Genomic DNA, 15653 nt, shown 5'->3' on the forward strand with positions numbered 1-15653 from the left:
TCAATGGCTGGGACAGATACATCTATCCATATGGCTCTCTGCCCTTCTCCTTCATGAACAAAAGCAAGTAAATTATGCAAACAAAATTAAATGAGCATAATTAAACATGTTGGGGAATTTAGCTTTCTTGCTCAGAATTTGAATTTCCTGGGTATGGACTTTTTTAAAAAATAAAAAATACACACACACACACACACACACACACACACAAAAAAAAAAACCCCACAATCCTTAATGTTTTGGTCCAGCAAAAGTTTTACTCCCATAATTCCCAGAGACTATACTACTTTACATTAATTCTCTGTCTCATACCCATCTGATTACAGTAAGCCTGCAATTTGCAAACATTTAATTTGTGCATATTCAGCTTTAAGCGCTTGGCAAAAAATAAAAAGGGATGGGCACCCAGGGGAAAATACAAATTCTACCTGTCATTGCATTCAGTGTGTTTTGTCTATATGTGATTTTGGCTTTAGGTGCAATGCCTATGGTGCAAATGCTTTTCTTCGGGGGGGGGGGGGACGACGACACATACTCCTAAACATTTTGTGAATCTAAGTTTGGCCTCATTGAGGGGCAGTATTTCAATATGAGTAGGAAAATGAGAGTACAGGAAAAAAAGCACTGGATACGGGCATACTGTACTTAGAATGAGAATTGCAGAGTAAGTGAAATAAGAGAACGTAGTTAACTGCTGTTGGTAAAAGGAGCCACTGTCTTGGTGTAGAATACCCTGGTACTTATTTAGGATATTTCCATTGCTTCTGAACCCACTTGGCTCCACATCGTGGCTTTAAGAAAATAAATGTTTTTAATACTAAATATTGTTAACAAAAGCAACACAAGGCACAGGCAGACAAACTAAAAACAAAGTTCAGTAGATCCCAAACACCTGCCGAAATAAAATGTTTCATTTAGTGCTTGAAAACTCGCGATGAAGAGGCAAGATGAGCCTCCACTACCCTGGTGCTACCACTAAAAAGGCCTTTATTCTACAGCTGCCTCATCTTTGACAGAAGGGGAGCAAATGAATTTCAGAGACTTTAAAAGTTTGTTTAACCTTATAAAAACAACATGTGAATAAAGTGTGTGTGAAATATGTGTAATATATGGAAGCTGTTGGGACAAGATGTAAAAGTATTAAATTTGGTAAAATGAAATAAAAACAAAATTAAATATGTGTTAACTTACTCTCTCCCACCTCCCCCAAATCTTCAGATCACTTGCTCACAACAAAAAAATAAGCTGTCACAGAATGGTATACCTAGAACTTCCAAAACAAACATTTGTATTTCTACAAAGGTCTGTTTCTTACTTGAGGAGGTATTCTTGCCTGTACTCTTACTTTTTCTCAGGTGCAGGTCAGGATCTGCATGGTCTGTGTGGAGAAGCATTGAATCGCTTCCTCCAGTAGAACCTTTCCTCCTTGCCATCTAGTTTTCTATCTGCGGGGATATTTGTGCGTGTGTAAAAATACTCGTCACTTGAGCCCTCCTTCTTCCCCTGCCCAAATTTTGCAGTGATGCAGCCTACAGTGGTTTTTTAAAAATGTATTTTATTTATTACATTTATATTCCATCAAGAAGCTCATTGTCTGTGTCCATGGCAGGGCTCACACCAACTCTGTGAGCTGCTTCAGCAACATTAAAGTCTGAGTATCTGAAGTGTGCGTGCACACGAAAGCTCATACCAATCACTAACTTAGTTTGTCTCTAAGGTCTATTGGAAGGGATTATTTTATTTATTTTCGATTAAAGGTTGAGGACATTGACATTCTGTTCTTAGCCCTGCAGAAGTATTGAATGCCGAAGCAGCCTGGGAAAATTCTGTATAGTTTTAGGGATTAATTTTGTATGTATTTCAGTCTTCCTCCAAACAGATGCTGTTGGTACTTTGTGCTGTGCTTGAAAAATTATTCTGCTGAACCTTAAAACCTGCATGCATACAGCAGCAGAAATAGGCTGCGGAGCTTTTCCATTAGGAATGGGGAAAAACTAGCCAGTGGCACCTCTGTCCTGAAAAGCCCATGTCAATAATAATAATAATAATAATAATAATAATAATAATAATAGTAAAACAGTTATTTAACCCCTCCCCCCCCGCCCAATCTGGCTGGGTTTCCCCAGCCACTCTGGGCGGCTTCTAGCCAAAGATTAAAAATACATTAAAAGTTTTGGCACCGGGAAGTTGTTGAAGCGGGAAGATAATTCGATTTTAGGCAGGAAGTTCCTGTTAAGAACCAAGGCCCGTCCTTTTCCTGAGCTGCCGCATTCCTTGCAAGACTACATTTCCCAGCGTCCTCCGCTTCTCCGAACGTACGCGACGTCGCGCGCGGCGCGCTGGGATACGTAGTCCTCCGCCGGGATGCCTGAAATCCCACACACACACGCAAGAATGCCCGCCTATCCCTATGCGAATCATTTCCTTCCGTTTGCCCCGGATGAGCTTCGGCGGGCGGGGTGGCACGGAGGGGCCACCGGGGTGGTCGCCTGGGCCGGTCGTGGCTGTCGAGGAAGCGGCCTTGCCGAGCGGAGCCGCCTCCGCCATGTTTGGCTGCTTGGTCGCGGGGAGGCTGGTGAGTGGCGCCCGCGGCCGGCAGCGCAGGGTCTCTATGGAAACGAGGGGGGAAAGTGGGTTGCCATGGGAACGGGAGGGCACTTGGGGTTTCTATGGTGAGGGATGCGGGCGGCTGGTTCCCTTGGTAACTCCTAAGGCCCAGGGGGGATGCGCCAGGCGTTTCTCATGGAAGTGAATGAGGAAATATGACGATATATGTATTTATATGTACTGCTTTAAGGTTTCTTTACCATATATGTTATGATATTTGAGAAGAAGGAAGTCCCAGCGAAGGAAGAATGGAGACAAAAGCTCATGGAATAGGCAGAAATGGCAAAACTTACCGGAAGAATAAGAAATTAAGATCACAAACTTTTTATAAAAGAATGGAAATGGTTTATGGAATATTTACAGATAAATTGTAAACAGATAAAAACATTGGCAGGATTATCGTAAAAACCTGCAGTTTTATAAGAGTATATATTTAAAGGAGATGAATAAATGTGCAAATTAAGTTACTTTGGAATATGCAGAAGATATTAAAAATAAATTTAAGGAACCGCAGAAAGAGGGGGAGGGAAGTCAATTTTTGAAATGTCAAAAGGATTGTAAAAACAGTGAAATGTATAAACTTGAAAAGTATAAATAAAAATTAAAAAAATACAATCACGCGGTAAATTACTTTTTAAAATTAAATTTGTACACTGCCCTTCATCCACAGATCTTAGGGCGGTTCACACACAAACAAATACAATATAAAAACCACAAAATGCATAGTAAAAGTAAGAACAACAGCAAAGCAATAATCCCCTTTCCCACAACACATATAAATTTTATGGAGTATTTGTGTGTTTGTATACCTCTTGAGTTTCCCCCCTCTACATTCAAGCAGAATATATAGTGGTATAAACTATATACTGCTTCATTGTAGGGGGGAAACCTCAACAGTGGTCAACAAATGAGATAAAACAAAGAAAGCACTTTTTAAAAAAAAAGTAAGTGTGATTTAAAATTTGCAGGTTAAAACTGCAAATTGACTAAAACATATTAAAACTAGTTGTACAAAACTAGGCCTGCCGTGTTTAATGGATTGCATTAACTGAGTAAAAATATTTTGGTCAATGAAAAATGTGCTTCCAATTAACCGGGCAGCATATTTTCCCCCATTTAAAATTGTATTTTTAATAAATAAATAAAAAGCAATGGCAACTCTCAATGGAACATAGGCAGAAAAAATACAAGCAATAAAACAATCGAAACATCTTAAAAACAATTCCAGTACAGATGCAGGTTGGAAAAGATCTGTGCTTTAAAAGCTTGCTGAATAAGAAAGCTCTTCAATAGGTGACAAAACAGCCAACAGGGACAGCGCCTTGCCTAATGTTTAACAGGGAATTCCAAAGGGTAGGTGGCATAACCGGAAAGGTGAAATTCCTAACTTGTGCATCATGGACCTCCTGCTATGATGGTATGTGCAGGAGGTCCTAACCTGCAAGAACAGATAGGAGAAGGGTTGTTTGGCATACTGCTTCGTTTTTTTCCTGCACAGTCTCCATTTCAATGCATTCTTTTTACCTGGAGGGAGTTTGAATTCCGCTACAGGCTCAAATCCCTACTTCATTCCCTGCTCTTCTTTTGTAGGTGCAAACAGTTGCACAGCAGGTGGCAGAAGACAAGTTTGTGTTTGACTTGCCCGACTATGACAGCATCAACCACGTGGTGGTCTTCATGCTGGGGACCGTTCCCTTCCCAGAGGGAATGGGTGGTTCTGTCTACTTCTGCTACCCCGACGAAAATGGGATAGCAGTGTGGCAGCTCCTGGGCTTTGTCACAAATGAAAAACCAAGTGCCATCTTCAAAATTTCCAGTCTGAAATCTGGTAAGAACATTGAGTGTAACCATTAAAGCCTGGGAAGGGGTTTGCTGTAGAGATAGGTGACTGGTAGCCAGAAGCAACAATTCAACCTTCACTTGTGGTCCACAGCATAGCTGTTAGTCCCACCTCTTTTCTCTGAGGCACAGGCAAAGGGCCCTTGAACCCCCTTCTTCTCTGCCCAGATGTTGTGATTAGCAAAATGGACTCTATGTTCCTTGTTTGTGCCTTGGCTCATACATGGGAGCCATTGGCCCTCAAGGGGAGAACTGACAAGAGGGGAAGAGAGAGAGAGATAAAAATCCCTTTGTTTGCATCTCAGATTCTGTGGAAGTGAGTAGAGTCAGTATTGTTGACCTTTCAGTCTTTGCTCATGACTGGTTTTTATTTCTAGGTAAGCGTTTGCCTGTAGGGTATGGGGAGTTCCTTAGCCCAAGCTGCCTCACCCTACTCAAAAGTTATTCTGTGTGACTCTGCCAGAGCTGGCGCTAAAATCATGTATTCTGGGTCTGAAAGATGCAGGAAGAGAGAACCCAGAATCACTCACTGTGCTTCAAGCTGTCCTCCTAGTTGTCTTCTTTGGGGTAACTGGTGTGTGCCCTCTGTTCCCAGAGAGGGGTCCTTTCTTGAAGCAACCTTTTTATGCAGCTAAGATACTCAAAAGTAGAACTACAGTGTTGACATCAGTGGCTAACTTAATTCATTTCACTTCTTGTACTCTGAGCATGTCTTAGCTGGATACAGCTTGCTCCGAGTAGACCAACTGAAATGAATTGACTTAAGTTAGCCGTTGATGTCAGTACCGTAGAGACTATGATTTCGAAGCATTAAAACGCCACTGCTTTTCTGTTGTCGGGATGTGTTCTCTGTTTGTTGACGGAGGTAGATGCTGTGTTTAAGAAGTCTTGTGTAAATCTGGGCCGTGTTCAGAACTGTGCTTCTACTGAGGTCAGGACTGATCCATTACACCACTTGTGATGTTGTCTCTTTTAGGGAAAGGTAGCCATCATCCGTTTGGAGCTATGAATATCCCCCAAACGCCATCTGTAGCCCAGATTGGGATTTCTGTGGAGCTGCTGGAACTCTTGGCTCAGCAAACTCCTGTAGCAAGTGCCGCTGTGTCATCAGTCAATTCATTCACAGAGGTAATGAATAGCAAGCGATTTTGATTTCAGCAGTTACTGCCGGAATAGCCTCTTCATTAATGGGTCTTAGAGCATGGGACATAATGCCATGAAGACAAGTGAGGCATTAACAAAAATTGCCTTACTCGTCAGAGCAGCAGCTTTTAAACTGTTTCCTGAGTTCCTCAGTGAAAAGAGCAATAATGTTCCCTGAAATACAGCTTGATCCTCAGTACAGATCTTTGCTTGCAGATGTGTAGCTTTAACAGAATGTTGGAGCAGAGCCTCCATTTTCGCAATAATAGTGAATCATAGAATCTTAAGAGTTGGAAGGGACCCAAGGGTCATCTAGTCCAACCCCCTGCAATGCAAGGAATCTTGGCTAAAGCATTCATAGCAGATGGCCATCCAGCCTCTGCTTAAAAACCTGCAAGGAAGGAGAGTCCACCACCTCTCATGGGAGTCTGTTCCACTGCTGAACAGCTCTTCCTGTCAGAAAGGTTTTCCTGATGTTTAGTCGGAGTCTCCCTTCTTGTAATTTGGAAGACATTGGTTTGAGTCCTACCCTCCAGAGCAGGAGAAAACAAGCAGGTTCGCTCTTCCATGTGATCCCAACATTAACTGACTCTACACCCATAAAATTTCCCATAATGCTCTGTGGTATACAGGAGGTTCCTTGGCAGTCGACTCCGTGTGCAAAGGGTTCTCTAAAAGAATTTAGAAGCACATTTTTTAGAAGGCCATATGTCTAATTCTTCTGCGGTTATTGGCCTAGATCCTATAATAAGGGAAGGGAAAGTCCTTAAAAGGAAAGTTTCCTTTCCCTTGCAGCTGTCCCTGAAAACCATTTTGGGAATGTCAGAAGGTACCTCTCTCCTGAGATATGGGGCATGAAGAGCTACTGCAAGGAATTGCTCAAGACTGGGATCCTGCCCTCAAAACAGCTTTCCATCTAAGATAATTTTCTAGGTCACCGATATATTATTATATAAAAAAAGATTCGGGATTAAGCCCATTAAACACAGTGAGATTTACTTCTGAGTAAAGGATTATATAATCAATTGCTTTTTAAAGGCATGTTAATAATTCAGCAGAGTGTTATATTAAGTGGGGCATGAGCCTGCAATGTGTAATCAGAGTAATTTTAGGAAAAGATACCAAGTAGAGTAGAAACATTTCCGGCTTAGCTTGTCCCTTACAATAAAAACCCTTAGATTAAAGGTAAAGGGACCCCTCACCGTTAGGTCCAGTTCCGGACGACTCTGGGGTTGCGATGCTCATCTCGCTTTACTGGCCGAGGGAGCTGGCGTACAGCTTCCGGGTCATGTGGCCAGCATGGCTAAGCCGCTTCTGGCGAACCAGAGCAGTGCACGGAAACGGCGTTTACCTCCCCGCTGGAGCGGTACCTATTTATCTAGTTGCACTTTGATGTGTCTTCGAACTGCTATGTTGGCAGGAGCAGGGACTGAGCAATGGGAGCTCATTCCGTTGCGGGGATTCGAACCGCCGACCTTCTGATCGGCAAGCCCTAGGCTCTGTGGTTTAGACCACAGCACCACCCACATCCCTAGGCCATCCTCAGATGGTCTAATTAGACCGTACAGAGATTCCCACCCCTGAAGAAAATCTATAATTTCTAATACGATGATTAAAATGAACACATAAACTTACCCTTTCTCTTATGACTTTGTGAACTGGTGGCAGTTTGCAAAAACATTATAGTACTGTGGTTGGCAACTCTGTGTACTGACTTACAACTCCCTAGAAACACTTGGAACAGAGAGTTACCTATTCATCTGTTATCTGTCTTCCCAGCTAATACTCCTCTTTCAATTTCTTTGTTTATACAAGCGTTAATAAACTGCCAACTCATGAAAAATATTGTGACTGTGTATACAATTAAATGAACATAAAAAAACACAGAAGCAATGGCCAACACTCAATCAAATTAATTCCATTATAATGCTTGGCGAAACAAACGCTTCCAGCAGGTGACAAAATATTAAATATTGTAGGAAACATCCCAATTCCTGTTTCTCAAAGTGGCTTGAAAACCTAAAAACAACTTGCAGTGATAAAATATTCCATAAAACTTCTCTTAGGGAGGAACAAGTTATTAACACAAAGCGCTGTCTCCCCTCCCTGGCTTTTGCAACTGGTTGCATTTGTTTCCCTGCTGACATGTCCAGAAGCAGGTCTGTCTCCTATTGTCCTGAAGCCTTTGCTGAGGCAGCATGAGTCAAATGAGCAGATCACTCTGGTACAGTAACGAGATGCACTTCTTATAATATAGTAATATGTTTTCATTTGGATCGTATTGGTAAACAATTGTTTAAATGCCAAAATAGAACACCTAGCTAGGATTGACTGAAATGATTATGTATATCCTTTTTTTTTAAAGTGCTTTTGTTGTTGTGTATTTCAGTTCACTCAAAAGATGCTAGACAATTTTTATAACTTCGCTTCGTCCTTCGCTGTCACCCAGGCCCAAATGACACCCAACCCATCGGAAGCTTTTATTCCCGCAAATGTAGTTTTGAAATGGTAAGGAGATTGCTGGGGGAGGACTGTGCCTTCACCAACACAAGTCTTGGTAGGACTGAATTACTGGTGTGGTAGTAACATTATTCCTAACTGTAAGAGTCACCTTTTTAGTATAGCAGTAGTTGAATTTATACTGTGTATAACTATTTCATGTATTTAGATCGGCCTTGTGAATAGCCCTTCAGCCTGGTTACCTACAGCAAGTCTGATATGCTTCCAGACAATCAAGACCAGGAATTTAACAAAAAGCAGACACAATATTTTAAAAATTATTTTTGAAAAATACATATTAGGATTCCTGAAGGAATTGCATTGCACCCAGCATAACTGTTCAATAGTGGTGTTGAAGAGGAGAAGCCTCTCTGAAAATCCTGATGATCTTCCCTTTGCTTGCAAAGGAGAAGGATTGCATAATGCTCAGCAAAGTAGCTAGAAGGTAGCTTTTATGTGACTTTATTTGTGCTTATCTTTTTTCTTCTTGTAGGTACGAGAATTTCCAAAGAAGATTAACTCAGAATCCTTTGTTTTGGAAAACATAATCTGGAGCCAAGTTCTCGCTAATGCGCGCTATAGCAACTGGTCACAACTTAAAAGATGCAAAAGATGGAGCCTACGAAATAAATCTGGATTGGTCGATTAAAAGTCTGAGCAGAATTGGGGGAGGGCAGCTTTTGTAATATTTATGGGGCATTTGTTACAAATTAAAGCTCTAAAAAACAGTCATTGCCGTTTTTCTTTTTTTAGAGTTAAAAATGTGGAACCACAACAGGAGCTCCTCATTATGAATTGTATGGAAACTCTTTCCATCATGTTAACGAGCAAATATGTCCTTGTTTGGTGGTTCTTTAGGTTCCGGCACTGTTGTGCGTATCTGTCAGAGACTGCCTCCAGGTCCCAGCTCACAGAGGACCAACGCTAGCCAGCGGTAATATACAAAAGTCTTTATTAAAGTACATTATCCATTTTCAAACCCTAGCGTGCGTCTCTACGTCTAGACACTAGACCTCCGAAGCTCCGTCTGAGTCTCCGCCCCCTGTACACCAGCTTAAGACTCTAGCCTTACTCCACCTTTTCCGTCTCTCCTTCCGCCTCTGGGTCCTACCACCCCCCGGGGTCCCTTCCTTCCTGGACGCTTCGGAGGCGGACCCCTCGGACTCTTCCCCCTCCCTTCGGCGGGCTTTAGGACCTGGCTCCCTCTCCGGGCTGCTCATTGCGCCACCCTCTTGTACATTTGAACTTGGCGCGCGCGCGCTGCCTCCGACCTTCCTTTTGACCGTTTCCTCGCTCTCTGATGCAGGCGTGGCTAACCCTGACTCATGTCCTTCCGCTGACGGAAAGCTGCCTGATGCCGATGCCTGGGACTCCTCCCCCCTACTGCTCTCCGGTGGGGAAGCTGGTCCCGATTTCCAGCTGCTGCTCTCTGAGTCCCCTCTGGCCCCTCCTTCCTGAGGTGTTCCCTCTGGCAACCCCCTAGCTCTGACCACGGGAGCCCCTTTCTGTGAATCCTCCGATTCGCTGGAGAGACTTAGAGACCTCGGGCGGCTCTCATCGCTCACTTCCCCCTCGGATTCCTCCCCCTCGGTCTCTAATTCCTCCCTTTCCTGTCCCTCTGCTCCTGAGCCCCTGACAGTATCAAATTGCAAATAAAAGTTGGTCTGAAGCCTGCGCCACTTTGAAAATACACTGTTAATGGTTTCCAGTGTAATTCTGTCTTAGTACAGATAGAACAGTTCACAAATTCATACAAGCATGGGGTTGGAAGCATCCCTGAGGATAATCTAATCCAACCCAAATATACAGCGGTCCAATACAGAAATCGAATCTGCAACCTTGGCATTGTTATCAGCACCATGCTCTAGCCAACTGAGCTATCCAGTAGATATGATTAGCTCCTGGTGTATTGTGTCTGAACTCTGCCCTTCATTTCTTTCTATGTAATATCTTGGTCTGTATGTATTTGCCTGTTGGGGTTCACAACTAATAACTTCCCTATGCCCAGAGTCCATCCAGACATAGTTGTCTGAGAAACAGGTCACATAGCTACTGGTGACCTATCTTGGTTCTTTTTTCCAAGGTTGTCTGGCGAGAAGAGGATCTGTCAGTGGTACAATTTCCTGTTTAAGAAAGGTTGCCAAAACAGCTGTTGCAAGGTGTTGCCATTGCAGATCCTGCTGAACCTGTCACCCAGTGGGTTGCCAAACACTGATCCACGAGCTTCATTCCAGTAGTCCACAGAGTGTCTGCGGATTTGTGGTTGAAGAAGACAGATGACACATTAAAGATCCATCTTGGTTTTTAATCCAATGTGCTACTGCTTCTTTCGTTTCTTGTATATCTTCCACAGGGTTTATTTAAAATACATTACACTGGTACCTCGCAAGACGAATGCCTCGCAAGACGGAAAACTCGCAAGACGAAAGGGTTTTTGGTTTTTTGAGTTGCTTCGCAAGACGATTTTCCCTATGGGCTTGCTTCGCAAGACGGAAACGTCTTGCAAGTTTGTTTCCTTTTTCTTAAAACTGTTAATACAGTTGCGACTTGACTTTGAGGAGCAACTCATAGCACGCGGTGTGGTAGCCTTTTTTGAGGTTTTTGAAGACTGGTGATTTTTGAAGCTTTTCCAAAACTTTTCCGAAACCGTGCTTCGCAAGACGAAAAAATCGCAAGACGAAAAACCTCGCAGAACGAATTAATTTCGTCTTGCGAGGCACCACTGTATATAAGAAATAAAAGAAGCAATAAAAATACAATTAAAAACAATGCAGCATCTATCACAGCACAGTATGATTGCTGCAACAGGCAGAATTGACGCTTAAGTGATCTGTCTCGCCAGTTTTCAAGTGGCCCATGCGGGGGGGGGGGGCGGATTGAGAATAACTAACCCGAGACTCCCTCTCATTCATGGACCTTGCATTCTTTTCTTTTTTTATAAAAAAATTATTAATTTTCATGAAATTATAAACAAAACAAACAGATAAACCAAAAAAACATAGATCATAACCTTATTAAAATTACACTTATTAACATTGTTAAGTGACTTCCTCGCTTCCCCTTGGTTGAATTTCCATGCACTTCCTTTTAATGGTTTTCCAAATCAAAGATCTTATGAAATTTCACTTGAACATTAACATCTTTATATCCTTTAATTTTAAAATTAGACATTTTGATTCGTCACTTAACTTATATAAGATCCTAAGCCAATTAAATATCTGCAAGCGATTTCCAATTAATTTAATTTTACATATTTAACTAAATAATCATTAAATTTTGTCCATTATTCCTGGTACTCCTCCTCCTCCTGGTCGCAGACTCTTCCGGTTAGGTTGGTTAGCTCTGAAAACTCCATCATCTTCATCTGCCATTCTTCCACCATAGGTAGTTCTTGCGTTTTCCACTTGTTCGCTAATATAATTCGAGCAGCAGTTGTGGCATACAAAAATAGTTGAACATCTTTCTTGGGCAATTCTAAACCTCATGGACCTTGCATTCTTGCATTGTTTCTGTTCCAATTGGACTTCTCAGCCATCCTCCCTAGCTTCTTTTGCACACATTTCCATCTATATATTTTTTACTGTGAATAAGCCTGCCTAAAATGTTTTTTTAGATGCCGAGTGTTACTTGGGAGGTCCGACTGCCTCTGGGCTTTATATATGTGCTTGTATTAAATATTTAAGGCATCTCTCAAATCCATGCTTTCTTTCAGTCTTAGGGTGTTGTTGCTTTAAGAAGAAGACTTATTTTTGCTCTCATGATGGTTTAGCCAAAAGGGACTGAGTAAAATGAATTTATTTTATTCCTACTTTATAACCAGCATCTATTTTAAACCAGGGTCCAATACTTCATTTTCTGAAGAAATTGCTGTCGATGCCTTTTCTATATTTCATTATTAAATAACCATCAGCTGTAAGGCAGGTTTATATTATTTATAACGTTAGGATGTGGTTTCTGATGTAGGATTTCAAACTGGGTGTTTCTCTTGCCTTTCTAGAGCTATGCAGTGGTCTGATTCATTTTGCCTTTTTCTCTACCTTATCCAGTATGTACACTGTTGGGAAAAACAAATATTTTCCATAAAGTGTTTTTAAAAAGAAACAAATCTTGTGTTGTTACCACTTCAGGTACTCCCACTTCATAGAGGAAACATAAAAGGTAAAGGGACCCCTGACCATTAGGTCCAGTCGTGACCGACTCTGGGGTTGCGGCACTCATCTCGCTTTATTGGCTGAGGGAGCCAGCGTACAGCTTCCGGGTCATGTGGCCAGCGTGACTAAGCCGCTTCTGGCGAACCAGAGCAGCGCACAGAAACGCCGTTTACTTTCCCCGCCGGACCGGTAGAGCGGTACCTATTTATCTACTTGCACCTTGATGTGCTTTCAAACTGCTAGGTTGGCAGGAGCAGGGACCGAGCAACGGAAGCTCACCCTGTTGCGGGGATTCAAACCGCTGACCTTCCGATCGGCAAGTCCTAGGCTCTGTGGTTTAACCCACAGCGCCACCCACGTCCCTAGAGGAAACATACGTGGGTGAATAAAGATAGGCAAGAGTGTTCTATTTTTAAAGTGAAACCATTTTTAAGGTGAACCCATCTAGTTCTCAGCACTATCTACACTGACTCGCAACAACTCTCAAAGTTGCCAGCCCTACCTAGAAATGTCAAGGATTGAATCAAGAACCTTCTGAATGCTAAGCAGTTCTCCCAATCAGCTAAGGTCTTTTTCCAAATTTGTGGGTGTAGGGTAAAGGTAAAGGTAAAGGGACCACTGACCATTAAGTCCAGTTGTGACAGACTCTGGGGTTGTGGCGCTCATCTCGCTTTATTGGCCGAGGGAGCTGGCGTACAGCTTCCGGGTCATGTGGCCAGCATGACTAAGCCGCCTCTGGCGAACCAGAGCAGCCACGGAAACACCGTTTACCTTCCCGCCGGAGCGGTAGAGCGGTACCTATTTATCTACTTGCACCTTGATGTGCTTTCAAACTGCTAGGTTGGCAGGAGCAGGGACCGAGCAACGGGAGCTCACCCTGTTGCGGGGATTCGAACCGCTGACCTTCCGATCAGCAAGTCCTAGGCTCTGTGGTTTAACCCACAGTGCCACCCACGTCCCTAGAGGAAACATACGTGGGTGAATAAAGATAGGCAAGCGTGTTCTATTTTTAAAGTGGCCCTATTTATACTGATGTAGTATTATGAACATTTGAGGAATACACAGCTCTTAATAACGTAACTTTTTTCCATAGATGCAATACAGTGTTACTCAAAAGCATCCATACCTTGCACCAGCAGAGGTTAATTCAGTAAGAGCTGCCAATTCTGTTACTCTGGAATCATCTTGGCAATAATGGATTCTTTTCTTTTTAAACATGCATTTCATTTGTAAAATCAAAATATTTGTAAGCTCATTTCAGTATTATTTTCATATAAATATTAACCCTTAACTGATCCAATCTATTAAAAATGTACTTAAAATACAAACACACGCCATTCATAGTACATGGATATGACTGGAAAGAAGAAACCAGTGAAGTCGGGCAAGCCAAAAAGGCTAATATAATAGACACGAAATTACATTGCAAACCAATTTTAGTCTATATGAGCGTCTAATACTTCTTGTTCTTAAATCTACACAAAAGTTATCCTATTGCAACATCTGGAAAATGAGATTCCAAGGAGTCTGTGGAACTCCCTGCCTATTGAAATCAAGCAAGGCACCTTCCCTGTACTCTTTTTAGCACCTGCTAAAAACATTCTTGCCTACCCAGGTGCTTAAAAAGTTGAGGAAATTTTAATCAGTTTAACTTTTGCATATTTTAAAAGTATGGTCGTGAATTTTTCTCCATTTAATTTGAGCTTTCCCCCCCTTTTTTTAAACCATCAAGCGGTGTATGAATTTTATGATAAAGTAAAATAAAATCGATGGTACCGTACTAAAACAACCAGTGATTTTGTTGCACCATCACAGCCTGCAAGGACCTGGTGCCTAATTTGCTAAGCAGCGCCCGGGGCAGAGAGCCTTTATTGTGACGTCTCCCTTAGCAACCGGGAACCTGCGTCCTAGCGACGGCCCCGCCCCCTCCCATTCATGGCCCGGCCCCCTCCATCCTGCATTGTGGAGGCGCCGCTGCGCGCCCAGGCGAATTTCCCCCTTTCTGCCATCGCCTCTCAAGAAATCGGTTTGCTTCTGCACTGATGCGGAGGACGAAAAGGGGAGAGGAGGGGAAATGGGCAGCGCTTTGAAGGCTGGAGCGCGTAAAAGGGAGTGAGAAGGAGCTATGTGACGGCCGCCGCCCCCACACCCAGGGAAAACCTCCAAAAACCAGCCCTGTCTACCTAACTTTCTGCTTGGTCTTTTTTTCTCTCTCTCTCCTCCTTTGGTAAAGGCAGAAAAGTGGGAAAGAGGATTCGAAAATGCTGGACACCATCCATGCCACGATCTTGGAGGGCGGGAGGAACGTCTTCCTTACACTTCCCAAGCTCACGACAGAAGGTAAGCTCTGTTTCCTCGCTGGGTTTTTACAGTTCAGCTTCCTGAATGAACCACAAGGCTAATATGCTGCAGTGCAAATTGCTTTTATGAATGACTGTACCTGGTAAAGTATCTTGTTGTTGCATGCAAGAGAATCACCGATTATATACATATACATATACATATACATATACATATACATATACATATACATATACATATACATATACATATACATATACATATACATATACATATACATATACTGTACGACTGGAAAGAAGAAACCAGTGGTATCGAGCAAGCCAAAAAGGCTAATATAATAGACATGAAATTACACTGCAAACCAATTTTAGTCTATGTGAACATCTAATACTTCTTGTTCTTAAATCTACACAAAAGTTATCCTATTGCAACATCTGGAAAATGAGATTCCAAGGAGTCTGTGGAACTCCCTGCATATTGAGATCAAGCAAGGCACGTTCTGTGTACTTTTTTCAGCACCTGCTAAAAACATTCTTGCCTACCCAGGTGCTTAGAAAGTTGAGGAAATTTTAATCTGTTTAACTTTTAGTTAACTTTTAGTTTACACACACACACACACACACACACACACACACACACACACACACTTTCTGTTTTACAATTCTGAATACTCATTTAAACATCCTTTAAACATCTTCTATTTCTGTGGTTCATTTTGCATACCATGAATCCCTACATATTTTATGTAAACTGAACCATTCAGTATTCCATCACTGCACCCATCAAAACTTATTTTGAATTTATCTTAATGCTACCAGTGTTTTCAAGTGTACACAATCCCCCCCCATATATTCAATAGACATTTTCCAATCTTCTCTAAATGCATGTCCTTCTTGTTCTCTTATTCGATATAATTAGCTGTGCATATTCCATCAGTTTAAGTTGCCATTCTTCTTTAGTTGGGACCTCACTCTTTTTCCATTTTTGGGCTAACAAAACGCGGGCCACAGTAGCAGCATACATAAATAACCTTTTTTGACACCTGGGAATTTCCATCTGAATTATCCCCAACAAAAAGGACTCTGTTTTTGTTTTTTTTTTGAAAAGTAC

General features: G+C 42.2%; 2 protein-coding genes across 3 annotated transcripts in view; both read left to right on the forward strand.

Moving 5' to 3' along the window:
• Positions 1–2413: 2413 nt before the first annotated feature.
• Positions 2414–8816, forward strand: HIKESHI (heat shock protein nuclear import factor hikeshi). The gene is made up of 5 exons (XM_028726011.2): positions 2414–2575; positions 4198–4435; positions 5423–5574; positions 7979–8097; positions 8582–8816. The coding sequence occupies exons 1-5, from the start codon at positions 2441–2443 to the stop codon at positions 8634–8636; spliced, it is 699 nt and encodes a 232-aa protein (XP_028581844.1). The 5' UTR covers positions 2414–2440; the 3' UTR covers positions 8637–8816.
• A 4520-nt stretch (positions 8817–13336) lies between these two features.
• Positions 13337–15653, forward strand: part of CCDC81 (coiled-coil domain containing 81) — a 30522-nt gene continuing 28205 nt past the window's right edge. For both annotated transcript variants that reach the window (XM_028726012.2, XM_077926975.1), the window contains exon 1: positions 13337–14579. In XM_028726012.2, the coding sequence (XP_028581845.2) occupies positions 14501–14579 (79 nt within the window). In that variant the 5' untranslated portion in view covers positions 13337–14500. The remainder of the gene's footprint in view (positions 14580–15653) is intronic.

Source organism: Podarcis muralis, chromosome 4 (genome assembly GCF_964188315.1).
Source record: "Podarcis muralis chromosome 4, rPodMur119.hap1.1, whole genome shotgun sequence".
NCBI classification, from domain to species: Eukaryota; Metazoa; Chordata; class Lepidosauria; order Squamata; family Lacertidae; genus Podarcis; species Podarcis muralis.

Bases quoted from the DNA above. Each gene is read 5' to 3' on its own strand.
- HIKESHI (XM_028726011.2), top strand. From the start codon at position 2,441: ATGAGCTTCGGCGGGCGGGGTGGCACGGAGGGGCCACCGGGGTGGTCG. The intron at 2,576-4,197 runs GTGAGTGGCGCC...CTTCTTTTGTAG, and splicing joins GCTTGGTCGCGGGGAGGCTG to GTGCAAACAGTTGCACAGCA. The intron at 8,098-8,581 runs GTAAGGAGATTG...TTCTTCTTGTAG, and splicing joins GCAAATGTAGTTTTGAAATG to GTACGAGAATTTCCAAAGAA.